This window comes from Stigmatopora nigra, chromosome 6 (genome assembly GCF_051989575.1).
Source record: "Stigmatopora nigra isolate UIUO_SnigA chromosome 6, RoL_Snig_1.1, whole genome shotgun sequence".
Lineage (NCBI taxonomy): Eukaryota > Metazoa > Chordata > Actinopteri > Syngnathiformes > Syngnathidae > Stigmatopora > Stigmatopora nigra.
This window is the reverse complement of record NC_135513.1, coordinates 3,028,060-3,045,955: the sequence shown is the minus strand read 5'-3', so window position 1 is coordinate 3,045,955 and position 17,896 is coordinate 3,028,060. Positions and strand designations below refer to the sequence as shown.

The 17,896-nt window shown below is 37.8% G+C and overlaps 1 protein-coding gene across 1 annotated transcript in view; it reads left to right on the top strand.

The window, feature by feature from the left end:
* The first annotated feature begins 1,903 nt into the window (after positions 1-1,903).
* Positions 1,904-17,896, top strand: part of adcy9a (adenylate cyclase 9a) — a 39,645-nt gene continuing 23,652 nt past the window's right edge. Inside the window, exon 1 of the mRNA XM_077718286.1 lies at positions 1,904-5,533. Within this exon, the coding sequence (XP_077574412.1) occupies positions 3,646-5,533 (1,888 nt within the window). The 5' untranslated portion in view covers positions 1,904-3,645. The remainder of the gene's footprint in view (positions 5,534-17,896) is intronic.

Genomic DNA, 17,896 nt, shown 5'->3' with positions numbered 1-17,896 from the left:
AGCTGAGGGAGGGGTCGGGAGGAGCCAGCGCTTGGAGATGAGTCCATCTCCTTGCCTGACCAGTTCCAATCCCTACCTACCTCCAACAGAGTAGCCCCTTTTATTAACAAAGGGTCATGTGACCTAGGTACAAACTTAAGGCGGGACGAAGTGACACAAAGAAATGGGCGTGTCTTAGTAAATGACGTGCCCCTAACTCATAGGTGTTATGAAGGAAACTTACCACTAGGCTCTGCAAAATTCTATCCTAGTGACTGTACAGCATAAAAGTATAAAGAATAGATTCTATACTTCACAACCTGATCAGATGGTTATCTCAAGAGGCCATCCCCTGCAAAACATGAGACACTGGAACAAGGAGGCCATGATGAGACCAGGCATCATGCAAGGATGTCGTCCATACCCAATTGGTTCAAAAAAATGAAACCACTGTTCGACTCGGCCAACAACCTCATCAAGATCACAGCGCAAATATTCATTACCATGGAACTACATGTGGAAACCGCACCAGAACGGTCGGCCATCAACATGCCTCTGATAGACAAGATCATCATGCTCATTAACAGTTAAGGCCATCCGCCCGAGTGCACCTTCCACACCGCAAATACCCATCAACACAGGAGTGCTGCCGTAACCGCCTAAAAAGGGCACCTACATACCAGAACTGCCGGTCATATCCTCGGCAGACAACCCCCTCTTCAGTACCCTGTTATGATCAGCAGCAAGCAAAGGGCATCAAAAAGAGTCCCTGATGACAGAAAGCGACACCCAGGGCAGGATTTTGTCACCAGCAACAACAAGACCATCCTGACGGACAACTCCAAGCTTCTTATATCGATGCTAAATGCCAATACAGTATAACCATCAACAATTCACAATCGTGCATGAAAATACGTAAATTTTGTACTCTTATATATATATATATATATAATATATATATATATATATATATATATATATATATATATATATATATATATATATATATATATATATATATATATATATATATATATATATATATATATATATATATATATATATATATATATATATATATAAATATGAATATGAATATATATATATATATATATAATATATATATTCACCAGTGTGGTGTTTGGATGTTCTTCACGTGGGTTTTCTCCGGGTACTCCAGTTTCTTCCCACATTCCAAAGACATACATAGTAGGTTGGTTGGGCACTCTAAATTGCCCCTAGGTACGAGTGTGAGAATAAATGGTTGGCCATCTCCTCATGCTCTGCGGTCAGCTGACCAACAATTCAGGGTGTCCCCAGCCTCTGGCCTGAAGTGAGCTGGCATAGGCTCCTGCACCCCCTGCGACCCCAGTGAGGATAAAGTGGTCAGTAAATGAGCATATACGTAGCATTCAGTTAAGATATGCACATAAACATGGATTCTCTCGAACATAAGTGCGTAGGACAATGGGTATTTATTTTGTCATGAGGAAGGGTGGGCAATCTGTGATTGGCCAGAATAGAACGAGGAGTGAAAGAAAGTGTACTCGTGCACTACGTGGCTATTTCCTCCAAATACTGGCTTTTATTTAACTTTTGCCCACTTTTTCTCTTACAAATGAGATTTTTTTTAAACAAGAAATCCTTTGCACATGGTCATGGTTTGTCCTTCCTTTTTAAGAAAAGCTCTTTAAAAAACAATATTTAGTAAAAGCATATTTCGCATTGTGAAGTGTCAGTTCTCTGTATTGTCGAGGAAACAAATATTATTATTCGTTTATAAAAAATAAAAGGTTCAGAGTTTAAAGAGTCTGAGTGTAATATAATACAAATTCTAAATATGAGCCTTTTTCGGTGTTTTAACCGGAACTGGTATGTTTTGGTAGGGTGGTCTAACTTGACAGATTGATCCCACCATCCCATACCGCCACAACAGCTGGGGGAGGATTTCCGAATCCGTCACGGCGAAGATGGTGGGTGGCAGCTCCGAGTGTGTGGATGTTCTGCTCGCCTGGATAACAGGAGATAAAAGCAACCATGAGCGTATACTACCGGAGTCTATGAAACGTGCGTTCGAGCCCCAGCGAGAAGTCGTAAAGCAATAAAAATAGGCGACGAGCAGCTGACTAAAGAAGACACACTGTGTGCCCACTCGTTTATTTTGGACAGAAATAGTGCCATAAGGAACCCGTGGAGTTCATTCCGTTAAGAAGTCTGTTCTGTGTTTACGCTTGGATATTTTCAACAAGGATTCTACCTGCGAGGGTTTTTCCTCTTTTTTTTATAGCTCTAGGGATTCTTCACTTTTCTCCCCCCCAGTGAGATGAGGATAAAGGAAATCGGGCTCAAAATAACCCCAGTCCAAACTGGGTCTACTCTCTAAACGCAGGAAATGCGGCCCAGGGAAAAAACTTTTTTTTGAGACGGGCAGTTAAGACGAAGTTTTGCACGACTGGAATTTTAAAGTGGTACTGTTTTTACTCAACCAAACCTCGGGATTCCAACGCCTTTGGATATATGGATCGAAGTGTCCCAATGTTAAATTCTGTTTTGTGTTGTTAGTATTGCAAAGAGCTTTGATCATCACTATTTTTAGCGCAGCCTCGACCCAAGCAGTTCCTCGTATTTTTCTTGTATGTTTTGCCAATTGAGCGCAACAAGTTGGAATCACTCCCAGCAGAGGCAAAGAGACACTAATTCGGATCAGTTGTTGATACTTTTTCTGATTCTCTTGTCGAACTACGCTCTTTGAATAGCACATACCTCCCTCCTCCCTGACCCTGTTTGTAAGGTAGAGGGGGGGTATACGAGGAGATTCGGAGCAGGAGTACAGGAAAGGACGGGGATGGGTCTATGGGAATAGGCCCGCATGCCTGCCTTTGCCTCATTTGGGCTTCGCGCACTGTAGAAGCTTGATACTAGTCATGCATTGGACTCCCAAATTTCGCTGTCAGGAAGATTTATACGACTTAAAATGGAAGGCATGAATGCACGGAAATCCAATTGTTCTGCACACTGCTTGAGCAGGAATGCAGAAGGTAAAGTTGCCTGATCAAGGAACCATTCTGTTTTCTGCAGTGGAGGTTTCGAAGGTTGGACTAATAAATCTAAATACATTTTTCAATCTATGCTTCCACAATAGTGGATTTAAGGGGGGCTTTCAGATAGATTGAAGGTGCCAGTCATTACCAAGAAACTTTAATTGTTGTGCACCACTAACTGTTGACAGCTTACATTTGGATGTGCTCGCACAATGCAGCTGTGGATTTTAAATTTTGGAGAAGGACTGAGTAGTCAGTTATTTATTTTTTATCTTATTTTACATGGAGAAACTTTATAAAACCCAGATGCCCCCTGCAAAATGATCTTTGTAATGCTATACATGACACAAATCAAGGCTTTCATCATGAGGAGCTCAATAAGATGGAATGGTGTAACTGGTGCGGATGAATTTTTTAACTTCTGTATCCATAGCAAAGATGTATGTGCCTTGTGCTCAGTGCTGTATGTGTAATTCTGCAAAGAAACACCTGGATGAGCATCGCCCTCTCCAGCTCCACAGGTGAATACGCAGCGACCACGCAACACATCTAATTGCCAGAGGACCACAAAAAGCTATTACATAATATTCAACCCACTCCTGCACATCTCCAATCCAACATCAATATGGCATTGCTGAAACAACACCGGCGGCTTCTCACTCACGCAACAGAAGTAAGATGTAATCCCAGCAGGGATGGTGCTGTGACTGTACGGATTACCAACACTACACTGCCGCAACAGGATGAGCATGTTAGGCCTGGAACCAGTGTCCGAGAAGAAGCTGGAAGCCACGAGGATAGAAGCAAAATCAACTCTAACATCCACAAATCCAGTATTTCCTCCAGCTGCAGCTCTGCTGACTCCCGACTGGCTGCAAACTCCACAACAAGGGTACACAGGAAGGCACCACCATTATTTGAGCGTTCAGCTGCTCAATGCTGGGACCCCAAGTTTGACTCCCCTATACTCGAGGAGGCGTGCCAAGAGAGGTGTTTTCCTCAGACTCAACGGCGCTTTCGATATGTCCTGTTCTACCTGGCTGTGGCAGCTCTGCTCTGGGCCGTCTACTTTAGCATCAACAGTGAACGGTGCAACCCCATGACCTTCTTGGCACCCACTGCCTCATTTTTAGTCCTCCTAGCACTCCTTTTCGTGTTCACCTTAACTCAGTACTACACACAATTCTACAACCAAACTTCATTGCTTCTCATTGCAGTCACCTTTGCCATCACCTTGGCCCCACAGATACAGACTACAGGTTACACACAGCTCGAGTGGGCACAACATGCAAACACTTCTTCCCATTTTACTGATGCACAACCATCCCCTTGCATCTCCCCAGTGGCTACCTTTTCTTTATGTATAGAAGTTCTGTTGTTATTATACAGTGTTCTTCACGTGCGTCTCTATGCCTCAGTGATACTAGGCTTCTTATATTCTATATTATTTGAGGCACTAGGGTGGCTACCATTGATTCATAGAAGCTATGATTCTACTGAGTGGGGGATAGACTTGAGGATTTCCAGCTCCAAATGGGAAAAAGAAACTCTCAAATGGCTTGGTCCTGCAAAAGCAATGCTTCACCTGTGTGTCCACGTCATTGGTATCCATTTGTTCATTATGTCAGAGGTGCGCTCTCGCAGCACTTTTCTCAAAGTCGGCCAGGCCATAATGCATGGCAAGGATCTAGGAGTGGAGAAGGCCTTGAAAGAGCGTATGATCCATTCGGTCATGCCTCGACGTGTTGCAGACGAGCTAATGAAACAAGGTGACGACGAAGGTGGAGGGAGTGAGAACTGCGGAAAACGTTATTCCTCCGGCACCTGCTCTTCATCGGCTGTTTCATTGGGCACTGGAGGAGGTGTTGTTGGAGCCTCGCAATCACCAAATGCTGGTAGCCCGAAAAACTACCCTCATAATAACTACAAACGTAAGAAGACTTCCATCCCTCGAGGACAGATAATATTTCGACCTTTCAACATGAAACGTATGGAACCTGTCAGTATCCTTTTTGCAGATATAGTGGGCTTTACTAAAATGTCTGCCAACAAATCTGCACCAGCCTTGGTTGGTCTTCTTAATGATCTCTTTGGACGCTTTGATCATCTCTGTGAACTAACAAATTGTGAGAAGATTAGCACACTAGGTGATTGTTATTACTGCGTTGCAGGCTGTCCTGATCCTAGACCTGATCATGCCTACTGCTGTGTAGAGATGGGCCTAGGTATGATCAAAGCCATTGAACAATTTTGCCAGGAGACATGTGAGACTGTCAGCATGCGTGTTGGTGTTCATACCGGCACCGTACTTTGTGGTATTCTTGGAATGAAGCGCTTCAAGTTTGATGTATGGTCAAATGATGTCAATCTGGCCAATTTAATGGAGCAGCTTGGTGTGGCAGGCAAGGTGCATCTATCACAAGCCACTGCTCAATTCCTGGATGACCGTTACCTGCGGGAGGATGGCCAAGTGGTGGAGAGAGCTGGTGAGAGTGTGGTGGAGAAGCTGAAGGGTGAGTAAATTTTAACCTCTGATTAAGATGGACTTTGATCACAAAAAGTTGAGTTGGTTTACTGTATGCTTTTCCAGCATGAACGTATGTTATCTGACTAGTTTGCCCTGTTGGAATAGCCCTTTAGATCTGCTGCAAAAAATCGTGGCGATGACATAGTGATTAAAGTACCCAAAATGGGCACATTTTGTATCACAGCTGGAATGGGTTTAGTGGGGGGGGGGGGGGGGGGTGTAGCATTAAAAGGAGGGACATATTTTAATAGTGAAAATATATTTACACCCCATTGTTCCAGGTTTGATAATAATACTTTAATTTTAATGGAGAGCATTTGCCTCATTTAGTAGTGTTTGTCCTCATTTGAGTACAGAATTTCACGCTTTAATTTTCTTACACAATTATTATACAGAGCCTGCTACTGTTGTTTCACCCCCAGGTCCACCGTGACTGCTATCGGTATGGTGGTGTTTGTCTCAGTAACACTATGCTGGTTTTAGTACTTTAAGTAACCTGCGTGAAAGAAAATGTTGGGATGAAAAATTAACAACAGGGTCCTATACTGACGCAACATTTATTCTGACGATGAGGGCAGTAGGCCGAAAGTAACTGAGCAGCAGCCTATTAGCCTAACTTTGCTATTTTGCACAGCACTTCCTTAAATTTCAGCAACACTCCTTTTTTTTGGGTACCGATCCCACACAAATAACAAATGGGTATTTGAATTTCATTGGCATGTTGCACTAATGTGAGAAAATCGATGATTACGGTATCCAATTGATATAAACCTTGAAGGGGTTCATTTTAAAGAGTATTTAAAATACTATTTAAAAAAGATAATATATATGATATATTATATACAATCTATCACAAAGCAAAATTTTGTTCTGGTAATTGGTCGTAATTCAGTTTTGTTCCTTCTCGGCTTATTTTCTTTGCTTCAAGTTGTGAAACTTTTGCCATTATTATGTAGAGCTGATGTGATGTGAGTCAACCATGAACATACTTTCTGTTCAACTGCAGATATTGTTTACTTTAACATGCTATCTTCTCTGCATTTACATCATAAGCTCTTTTACCCATAATGTGTGCTCTTGATACTCTTAAAGTAAGTTGGCCTGTCAATAGGACTGCTAAAGAATGTGTTGAGTCAAGTGTATGTTTGTGTGCGCTTGTGTTGAGTGCAGATAAGCATGCCCTACCTACTTTTAGCTTGATTACTGATTATTTCGTGCACACACATTGACACAAAGTACACTAGGATGTTTTGATCAGTACATTTGTGTATGCTGCTTTTGGCATGTGTATCTGTATTCACAAAATCTGGAGTATTATTTTGAATAATATCCAGTAAAGCCTTTTGATTTTTGCATGATCGTATTTTCAGTTCTGATGATCCGCTGTACCAAGACATATCTTGACTTATGAAGAATTTGAGGTGCAAGTAAAATTCTGAGCAAATATTTACCCCCCCTCCCATTAACCACAATAATCAAGGTATTACTGTAAGTATTATTAAGGCTGACTAAACCACCTGTCTTTTGTTTCGAAACAAATACTATAATTTCCGAGCTTGTTCTAAAGGAAGTTCAAGTATGAGTGCACGGCACTTATCAGTATGCCTCCCCGGAATCCGTGCAAAATGGATCCCAATTTGGATGAAATTTCCAAGAAATCCAGACACTTGCAGAACTTTATTGCTTCTTACTTGACGAAATATCCCATGTTGACACCGTCTCCAAAAGGACTGACATTTGCACATTGCACAACATGCAACTGCGGGTAAGGGACCAGCTGACCAGCTTCACTTTTATACTTATTTTTGTTATGCTGTACTTTTACAATAGTTAAGCAAAAACATAATATTTAAATTATTGTAAAAACATAAGTTATATTTAAATGGCCCTATGCTTATTTTGTTTACATTTTATACAGATTTTGTCTGAATCACATTCACTCCGGCAATAAGACCACTTGGTCTTGTGAGTGTTTATCAACAAGTCAAACCTGGAAACAGGACGCAAAACTTCTGGACCTTTGAAACCTTTATTCTGGTTACAAATAGACTGCTTATGAAATAAAGGATCGATGTTTTAAAAAATATTTGAAACATTGTATGTTGTATTTCTGCTGGTGAACTGCACGCATATTACATAGTATTGTCCAAGTAAATTACATTATTACTCTTTTAAACCAGAAAAGTTTCAGGGGAACAGTGCAGATCAAAAGTCATTTTCTATGTTTTTGTGAAACACAAAGGAGACATAAGTCAAAATTTTCTGCCAGTTTAATTTTTTGGAGGTTTAACAGTGATGGATAGTATTAGCTTGAAACTGGACAGATAGCCCAGAATTTGATATGGTCAAGGCACTACACACAAATGTTTTTCCCCACTAACTTCCCAAGATCAACAGATAATGAGCAGACCTGCCAACCTCCGTTGACCCCATTTCAGGAGTATCCTTGTCCCATTTAAAGCACACGAAGAACACAAAGACTGATGAGTGAGATTTTGAAGCTTCTGCAGAAGGAGAGTACAGAGGTAGTGGGTCCGGCAACTCTGCTTCTAATACCTTTTTTAATTAGGGCAAGATTTTGTGACATACAATTCTTTATGACAAGGGACATACAAATTCCCTATTACAAAGCTGCAGCAGGACAGTGATAACAATGATGGTTGTGACACTAATGATGGTAAAGGCTACATATAAACAAAGGACATGCAAATTCTCTGAAACTGATGGTTGTGATATGGATGGAAGGTCTCTATGACTTGGCCGTGACACGGATTGATATGTCATAGATTGAAACATTCTTTGATTACTTTTAAGATTATTTCACAGTACTCCTACTTGAACTTCCGAGGAGGCATACTGATAAGTGCTGTGCACACATACTTGAACTTCCTTTAGAACAAGCCCTGAAATGATAGGATTTGTTTTAAAACAAAAGATTGGTGGTTTAGTCAGCTTTAATAATACTTCTCTTATGAATACAAATGAGAATGTTAAAACAATAGAGGCTACCTATGAAATCGATTCTTGAACTTGTAACTCGTATGATTCACAATGCACTGCTACGTAATTCTTCCAGTTTCCACTGCAAAATGGCGCAAGTTGTAGCAATGGTGTGAATTTCAAGGCGTTTAAATTGGAAATTTGGTACTTTTCCCAAATGGTTGCTTAAAAAAAATAAGTGACTAATTTGGGATTTCCGGAGTTTAAAGAGGTTGTCCGAAGTCCCGGACTTTGTGTTGCATTTCTGGGTAAACTCCTGAAATTACACAGTAGTTGGCAGCTCTGAATAAGGGACATTTTTGTTTAAGTTTCTGTTTTGTCAGCTTTGACACTTCTTTTAAGATCTTAGGAAGCTTCAGCATCCACTCACATTCTACAGGTTGGGAAGCCCTTTCGTTTACATTCTTGTTACCCTCCAAGGAGAAAAGCATTATGGTAATGCGCAAGTAGTCAATTTCTGGTGTGACGTCAGAATGGAATCATGGGCTATGTAATTCTCCCCTGCCTTTTGTGATTAGGGAAAAACGGACAAGAAATTACAAAAATGTGGACAAGCACATGATCTATGCAGTGTTTCAATGCTTATTTATGAGGACAATAATACTATAAAATTCAAATGGGATTTATCTCCCCTTTTAAGGTGAAATTAATTGTGATTTGAATGCTTTCATTGTCATTATACAAGTATGAGATTTAAAGCTTCACTACAAAGTGCACAAATACTTATACAAACAAACACATTCTCAATAAATAATAATGAATAATTCATAAATAATAAATAAGTAGTCACAACATTAATAAGTAGGCTTGACTTGAGGCTAAAACAAGGGTGAAGCTCTACTTCCGCACTTTCAAACAAGGAGTGCTACCAGCAAGTGTCTTGCACAAGCACAAAGTTACAAGGCTTGAAAAATGACAGAATATCTCAGCACGTGTTTCGATTCCAGAGGCTCAGTTTAACCTACAAGTGTTTAAGCTCTACCATTTGTTTAATGTTTATTGATGCCATCTTTCAACTACACATTGTCTCTCAAGGTATTTAATCTTTATTATTGGACCTAAACTTGTTTAAGGTCTTTTTGTTTTGTCGCATCTTCTCTCTGTATGTGCAAGTAAATTCTCAGCATTATATTTATGTTTTACAGCATTGTTTTAACACAAAAGGTGCACAGTTTAATAAAGGATTCAATAAAAAATGGATTTTGAAATCCTTATTTTTGTTTAACTAGTTGCACCATGGATTGATTTTGAGAGACAGGTATCAGTAATGTATGTATTGAGATATAGTGGGATGAGTCAGTCCAGTATTGTGCTATTTCATAAATTAATAATTTGAAAGTAATAAACTCCTAATTTAATCACATAAAATGTTACTTACATATTTACTCTAATTCAAATCAATGTTAACAGCTAACATTAATGTAAACTGCCTTCAGCAAAATATTCCTAACGTAACTGCAAACCCTTTTATAGATATACAATGTGCAGCATCTAACTCACACAAAAATTATATTTTGGGAGGACAGATGTGTTATCTGCTTGCCTGAATGGCATGTCCTAAACACATGCATACAGACTTAATTTTCACACCACACAAAGATGACATACCCATTAATGACTCCTCTTAAGTCGTGCAATCTTGAATCATTGGACTTTTCTCTTGTATCTTATTATAAAACCTGCCAATACATATCTGTTACACATTAACTCACATAAAACCTGATCAACTGAATGACTAAAGAAACGGATGAATGGAGAGGAAGCAGAACTGTGCTGTGAAATTCCACATGCACACAAGATCATAAACACCATGGACACACACCTCAGAAAAACACTATTCTATCACACACCCTCTAACTTCTGACTATCACCCTTGCACATGCCACACTTACTCTGAAAACAAATTTGAAATGAAGAATATAAAAACTGTAAAGATAATGGTACAATTGACTTTAGTTACTGTAAAGAGTGCGGCAAGACCATGGCTGGAAATAGCACATTTGTAAGTGGTTGTAATACATTACAAATTAAAGGCTGAAAAGACACCATTTATCCATGAAACAAGGTACAACCCATGACAAATGCATGCTAGTGTTTCTACATAATGCCCATGTCTATATTTCTTTTGTGTCTCAACACTTTAATATTCTAATTAAAAAATTAAGAAACACTTTATAAAGCACTTTGAGCACTCAAGGGGCCCAAACATTTCCAAGCCATTGTATAGTTCAGGGGTGAACATGCGGCTCTTGAGCCGCATAAGGCTTCCAGCCAAAATGAATGTGGCTCTTTGATTCCTATCCTATTTGGTTTACACTATGGCTCTTTGTCTCGTTTCATATTTCTCTTATTTTTATTCTTTTAAAACGCACTCAGATTCATCAGGGCCCATTAAAAAGACATCATAAATTATATATTTAAAAAAAATGCCAGATTATATATTTTTTTCTTACGTAAGTGACCAGCAATCATCTTCGGAGGTTACATCTAAGGCCGGGAAATGAAGTATGAACATTTAATACTGATGCAAGTTATTACCCTCTTTGGCAAAATGCAAGCTAAACGAAAATATGAAGATATCTGTATGTTTGGGAAGTCACTGCGTTGTATACTTCTAGTTTTTGCTCTTTGTGTCTAACTTGTTCCCCATCCCTAGTATACCGTATTTACTCGCATAAGCCCCTTTTGTCGGACAAAAAAATGCCTCAATCAATGGTATGGCTTATATGCGCATAAAAACACGACATGACACGATGACATCAATAGCGTGATGTCATGACGCAAGACATTGCGATCGATTCGGTAATTTATTTAAGAAAAGGAAGGATCTTGCATAAAACTCATTCCCATCACTGCTCGGTCAGGGCTCGGCCATCTTGTCTAGGTCGAGGCGCGGCCATCTTAACTAGGTCGAGGCACGGCCAACTTACCTAGGGCGCTGCCGTCTAAACCTAGTTAAACGTGCTCTGAGTTGCGTGTAGCCTTGATTTTGAAATAATAATGTGCTTTTGATTCATACAGTATCTCAGGAATACCACGTGTGAGGGTTTTTCTTGAAATGTTCCCTTTAAAGTAACACATTTGTACTCCCTATTAAAAACCATGAAAATTGAGGTGAAAATTGGGAATCAGGGGACAGCTTATACGGGAGAAATTGTAAAATGCAACAATTTTAAGGCAATTTTAAGGGTGCGGCTTAAACAGTCGGGCGGCTTATATGCAAGTGAATACGGTAGTTGAATAAGGACCAACGAGAAGACATTAGGGACAAAAAATGCATGTAAAAGTTTGTCAACCTTTTTAATGCTACTGTATATTACCCGTCATGTGTTTCAAATACAAAACTTTAATAATATTCCACTCAGTATAGGTTAAAATAGTTAGCTATGATTTTATTTGCTTTGTTTGACTGCCATGATGAATACGAATTCGACTGACAAAATATGACTGATCGTCTTAGTCGATGACATTCACACACAAAAATATGTAAAATATTTAATGCCACAATAAATAACCAATTATAGATAGTTGTGCTTCAAATACAAAGTTTCATAATATACTAAACTAATAATGTATAGCGAACAATAAAATGTATTACTGGGGGGAGGTTTTCCCACGCGTAGAAAAATTGACTGACTCAACTAACAATGGAAATGAGAGAGTTGGAACACAGATCATAGTGGGAACTCAGTCCATCACTTTCACACAGAAACAAGTGCAATATAATTGGTGGGAATATTTACATATGTGTACGTGTGCGTGTACGTTTATTGGATAACTTTATTCATCCCGTATTCGGGAAATTTTGTTGTCACAGTAGCAAGAGGGTGAGGATGCAGAAATAGGAAAGGCATTTTGGACAAATAAATAGGTAATAAGTTAATAAATAAATATATGACCGTGCAACCGTGTTGCTGAAATATATATATATATATATATATATATATATATATATATATATATATATATATATATATATATATATATATATATATATATATATATATATATATATATATATATATATATATATATATATATATATATATATATATATATATATATATATATAGATATATAGATATATAGATATATAGATATATAGATATATATTTATATATATATATATATATAGATATATATATATATATATATATATATATATATATATATATATATATATATATATATATATATATATATATATATATATATATATATATATATATATATATATATATATATATATATATATATATATATATATATATATATATATATATATATATATATATATATATATATATATATATATATATATATATATATATATATATATATATATATATATATATATATATATATATATATATATATATATATATATATATATATATATATATATATATATATATATATATATATATATATATATATATATATATATATATATATATATATATATATATATATATATATATATATATATATATATATAAATATAAATTTTTTTTTATATATAAGCACATATATACATACACATATATATATAGCACACAGCGATTTTTTTGTTAATGAGCCTGACAGCTGATGGAGGAAGGATCTGCGGAAGCGCTCCTTCCTGCATTGAGGGTGCAGCAGTCTACAGTCTATTGCTGAAAGAGCTTCGAAGGGACTCCACAGACTCATGATGGGGGTGGGAGGTTTTATCCATGATAGACATCATCCTGGTCAGCATCCTCCGCTCTCCCACTTCCTCCACAGAGTCCAAAGGACAGCTCAGAACAGAGCTGGCCCTCCTGACCAGCTTATTCAGCCTGTTCCTGTCCCTCTCCGCGCTCCCGCATCCCCAACAGACCATTGCACAAAACATTGTAGATGCCAACACAGTGTCGTAGAAAGTTCTCAGCAGTGTCCTGCACACTCCAAAGGACCGTAGACTCCTCAATAGGTAGAGGCGGCTCTGGCCCCTTTTTTACAGGGCATCTATGTTTGTGGACCCGTCTAGTTTGTTGTTGAGTTGAACACCCAGGTACTTCAAATTCTCCACGATTTCAATGTCTTTACCCTGGATGTTCACCTGAGTGGTCTGTTGAGGATTCCTCCGAAAGTGGATGACCATTTTCTTCGTCTTACTGGTGTTGATGTAGAGGTGGTTTTGCCTACATCAGTCAACAAAGGCTGTGGGTGGGTCGGTGGGTGTGTGTGTATGTGTATGTGTATATATATAAATCTATAAATCTATAAATATATATATATATATCTATATATATATCTATATATATATATATATATATATATATATATATATATATATATATATATATATATATATATATATATATATATATATATATATATATATATATATATATATATATATATATATATATTTATGAAAATAATAATGATTTTATATATATATATATATATATATATATATATATAAAATCATTATTATTTTCATTTGGGGCAAAAGTAAAAAAAACACTTAATACATTAGCTTACTCTTTCTTTGGGCAAAGTTAATATTTGTGTTTCTATTTATATATGTTAGCCAACATGTACTATACGTAAGCGTAAATGATTAATTGCTAAACTTTTACCAATAGTCTCCAAACTTATTGTAATTCTTCACTTTTAGCTTACTCCTTGAAATGGAAAGTAAGTTCCAAGAATAAAAATAGTTTTTGTCGTTTTTTTCAGCCGTGGACTTCCAAATAACTAACTTTGCTTCAACCACTCTATATTGTATAAAACTACATAACCAGAAGTGTCTTTGTTTTCTTGCCAAGACTGCATCCTTCACTATCTCACACTGCTGATCTTTATATCTGTCTGATGTTCTCTGTTTTCTGTCTTCCTTTAACTTAACCTTTTCCCATGTGACTTTTTTTCCTTCTCCCCTCAATTTCCTATCCTCCAGTCTTCTGCCTGGTCGGTGGCAGGTCTTGAGAACAGACTCTTTTGCAATAGCAGATCCATATTTGGGCACACTGATGGGAGTGTGGGACGAGACGGATTCAGGATACTCGTTCAAATACCCTCCCATTCCTCCTTCCTTTGCCTATTTTTAAAAATTCTATTAGTTTTATAAATACCATGAGATGTCCCATTTTTTTACTGCCATTTCATGATGCATAGAAATATTCAAATGTACAAAGAGTTCGGAGCAGAGAAAAATATAAAAAGCATTATTTTAAATGCATTCATCAGTTTCACATTTATGGTCTCTGCTCTTCAGTAATATTAATGTTTTGAACTGTCTGTAAAGAATTGCCTCTAAAACACCTTCATTCATTCATTCATTCATTTTTTGAACAACTTTATCCTCAGTAGGGTGGCGGGGGTGCTGGAGCTCATCCCAGCTGATTTTGGGCCAGTTGCGGGGGACATCCTCAATCAGTGGCCAGCTGAACGCAGGGTACAAGGAGTTGGACAACCATTCATGCTCACACTCATTCCGAGGGTCAATTTAGAGCCTACCATGCGTGATTTTGGAATGTGGGAGGAAACTGGAGTACGCAGAGAAAACCCACACAGGGAAAACATGCAATCTCCACACAGGTGGACCGACCTGGATTTGAACCCAGGACCCCACAGCTGTAAGGCTGACGTGCTATTAACCCAAGCCGCCGGGTCGCCCCCCTCTTCAATAATGTGTTGGAAATGTAAGGGTTCTGCTACAGTTGAACATTTAGGAAACTCGGTGGGTCATTGAAATGTATCCTTTGATAATTAAGAGCCTGGCTCATGTTAAACGAGAACTACTGTTGCTCACTCATCACCACAGACGCATCAGGCTCTCTGCTTACAAAAACTTATTCGTGGGGGCGACAGCCTCGCCTTACATACTAAATGACCTGTGACAGATGCCATTTATGTGGTACATTAATCTTGGACACTTCAAACATGTGCCTCAATTAATTGTGTGCTACAATCTGGCGCTCTTTGGTGGTGATGAGACGGGATCTCCCAAATCAGTGCCAGGCAAATTAGATTTTTTTAAGAGCGACCCTGCACAAAGTCTTTCTTGTGCCTATGTGTTAACGTGGACCCACCAACAAACCCACATGTATGAAAAAATACAGTCAAGCCTAATAAGTGATGACAAATTGGTCTTTTGGGGTATAAATCTATGATCAGTCCAATAATTGTCTCCTTAAGTGATAAAAGCTTGAAGCATTAATTAAGATGATTATTTTAAATTGTTGGACTTTGAAGAGAACCAGTTACTTTAATTTACCGCTTTTATTCCCTCCTTACATGTTTGATTAAAAATAGCACCACTAAATTAATACCTGTTTAGAAAACCTATTTGGCTCGAAATGTGTTTTTTATTTTGTATTTTATGCTTACTTATACCTTTTAAATTTATAGAATTACCTTGAAAAGTGTTCCAACATATGACAAATTTGACATATGAGTAAAATTTTTTTTTTTGCGTTAATCAGTGCAGATTTTAGTGAAAAAACAATGGGTCCAAAGCAAGCCGGTACAATAAAGGGTAGTGAGAAGAAAAAGTGTATGTTGACAATCAATACTAAGCATGAAATTATAGAAAAACATGACAGTGGCGTACTCATGACTGAGCTGGCTTGCCAACATAAGATTAAAAACTTTTTTTAAGTGTGTGTATAGTCATTTACTTTCATTTAAGTTAAATTTAAAGTTGATGTTATACTACGAACATTTGAGTGGCACCATCAGAACAGATACAGACACAGGAAAAGACATTGTAAAACTAGATTAAACTGGAACCACACAGGAAGTCTTCCACAAGATGGGGACCTTCTGCCATTAAGACAAAGTTTGAAGATATACAGAAGCACTCTTCCAATCTTGTCTGCACAGTCCCCCAGTAGTCTGGAGCTGAAGGATCAACAGTAACAGAGTGAAATGCTCCCAAGACTCCTTTTGCGGCCTGGTAAGCGCTGACAGCTCTTCCAACAAGGAGGGATCTCACTTTACCCATAATAATAGACGGAATCATTGGTCTGAAGCATTGGTCCTTCTCCCAGCACTTTTGTCCTGCTCCGAATTTCCAGGTGCTGCTCTTTCTGCTGCGTATTTCACAACTTCACAGCCTTTCCCATGTGTATGACAGCAGAGGCATGGCTGAATGGCTCCAAAATAGAGGCAGAAGAAAGAAACTAAGCTAAAAGAACAAAGAAAGTTGTAAAAACATTAAAGTAAAAAGTTGATAGGTTCATCAATAATTACCATTCTTCGTAATTATCATTAACTGCAGGCAGACATCTTATTCAATTATTGACATTTACTTAAATAGATTGGATCACAGATAAGAACCTTAAGGGAGGATGTCTTCAAAAGTATCCTCTCGAACAGTATTTTGCGTACGGCTTTAAGGCATTTGGATAAAAACTATCACGCCTTCATTTGACCTAACAATCATATAACAATTACATAAAGAAGCCCGAAGTGCGTCACAAGTGTTATGGAAGTGGCAGAAACAACATCGTTGTTATTGGCCAGTGACCCTGGCTCCGTTGCAAAAGAGAACAACCGATCTCGAAGCCCCAGATTGGGTGAGTTGCTGGAAATGGCAGATATCCCGAGTCCTTGCTGCCTCCTGATCAACAGCCCTCCGAGCCCGATACTGGGTGAGATGTAGCATAAAGAATCCTTGGATAAGAAGTCCACGTGAGAGTGGACCAGGTGGCTTTTTATGACCTTGAGCCGAACAATAGAAAGACTGATTTAATGATTTAACAACGAAATGAATTACTACACATATATGTATAATAGTAATACAGAATAAACCCAACAAAAGTATAAAGTACAAATGAAGCTTTTAAGAAATATTAAAATGTAATAAAAAAAGAAGAAAAGCGGTAAAACATAGAAAACAGCTAAGAGTGGACGGAGCTACAGCCACTGTCGCTTGACATAGCCATCTTGTGAAAAGATGTATTCAGACGATGGAGACACGACGATGCTGTTTTCTTGCATACTACAGTGGTACGAGCTTAATGCGATCCGGGGACTGAGCTCGTATGTAAATTTACTCGTAACTCAAATGAACGTTTCCCTTAGAAATGAACCAAAAACAAATTAATTTATTCCAACCCTCCAGAAATACACCAAAAACAGAATATTGGATTGGAAAAGCATTTGTATTTGTTATAATTCGCCATTTATTAACATAGTAACAAATTACTAGTGGATTAATAGTACTATAATGTGTTTGAAAGTACTAAAATGTTTTTAATAGTACTAAAATGTTTTTAATAGTACTAAAATTAGCTGGATTTCGTGAAGGGGAGAGAGAGAGAGGAACAAAGGGTGAGGGAGATATTTTGCATGGCAACGTGCTCGTAACTTAACA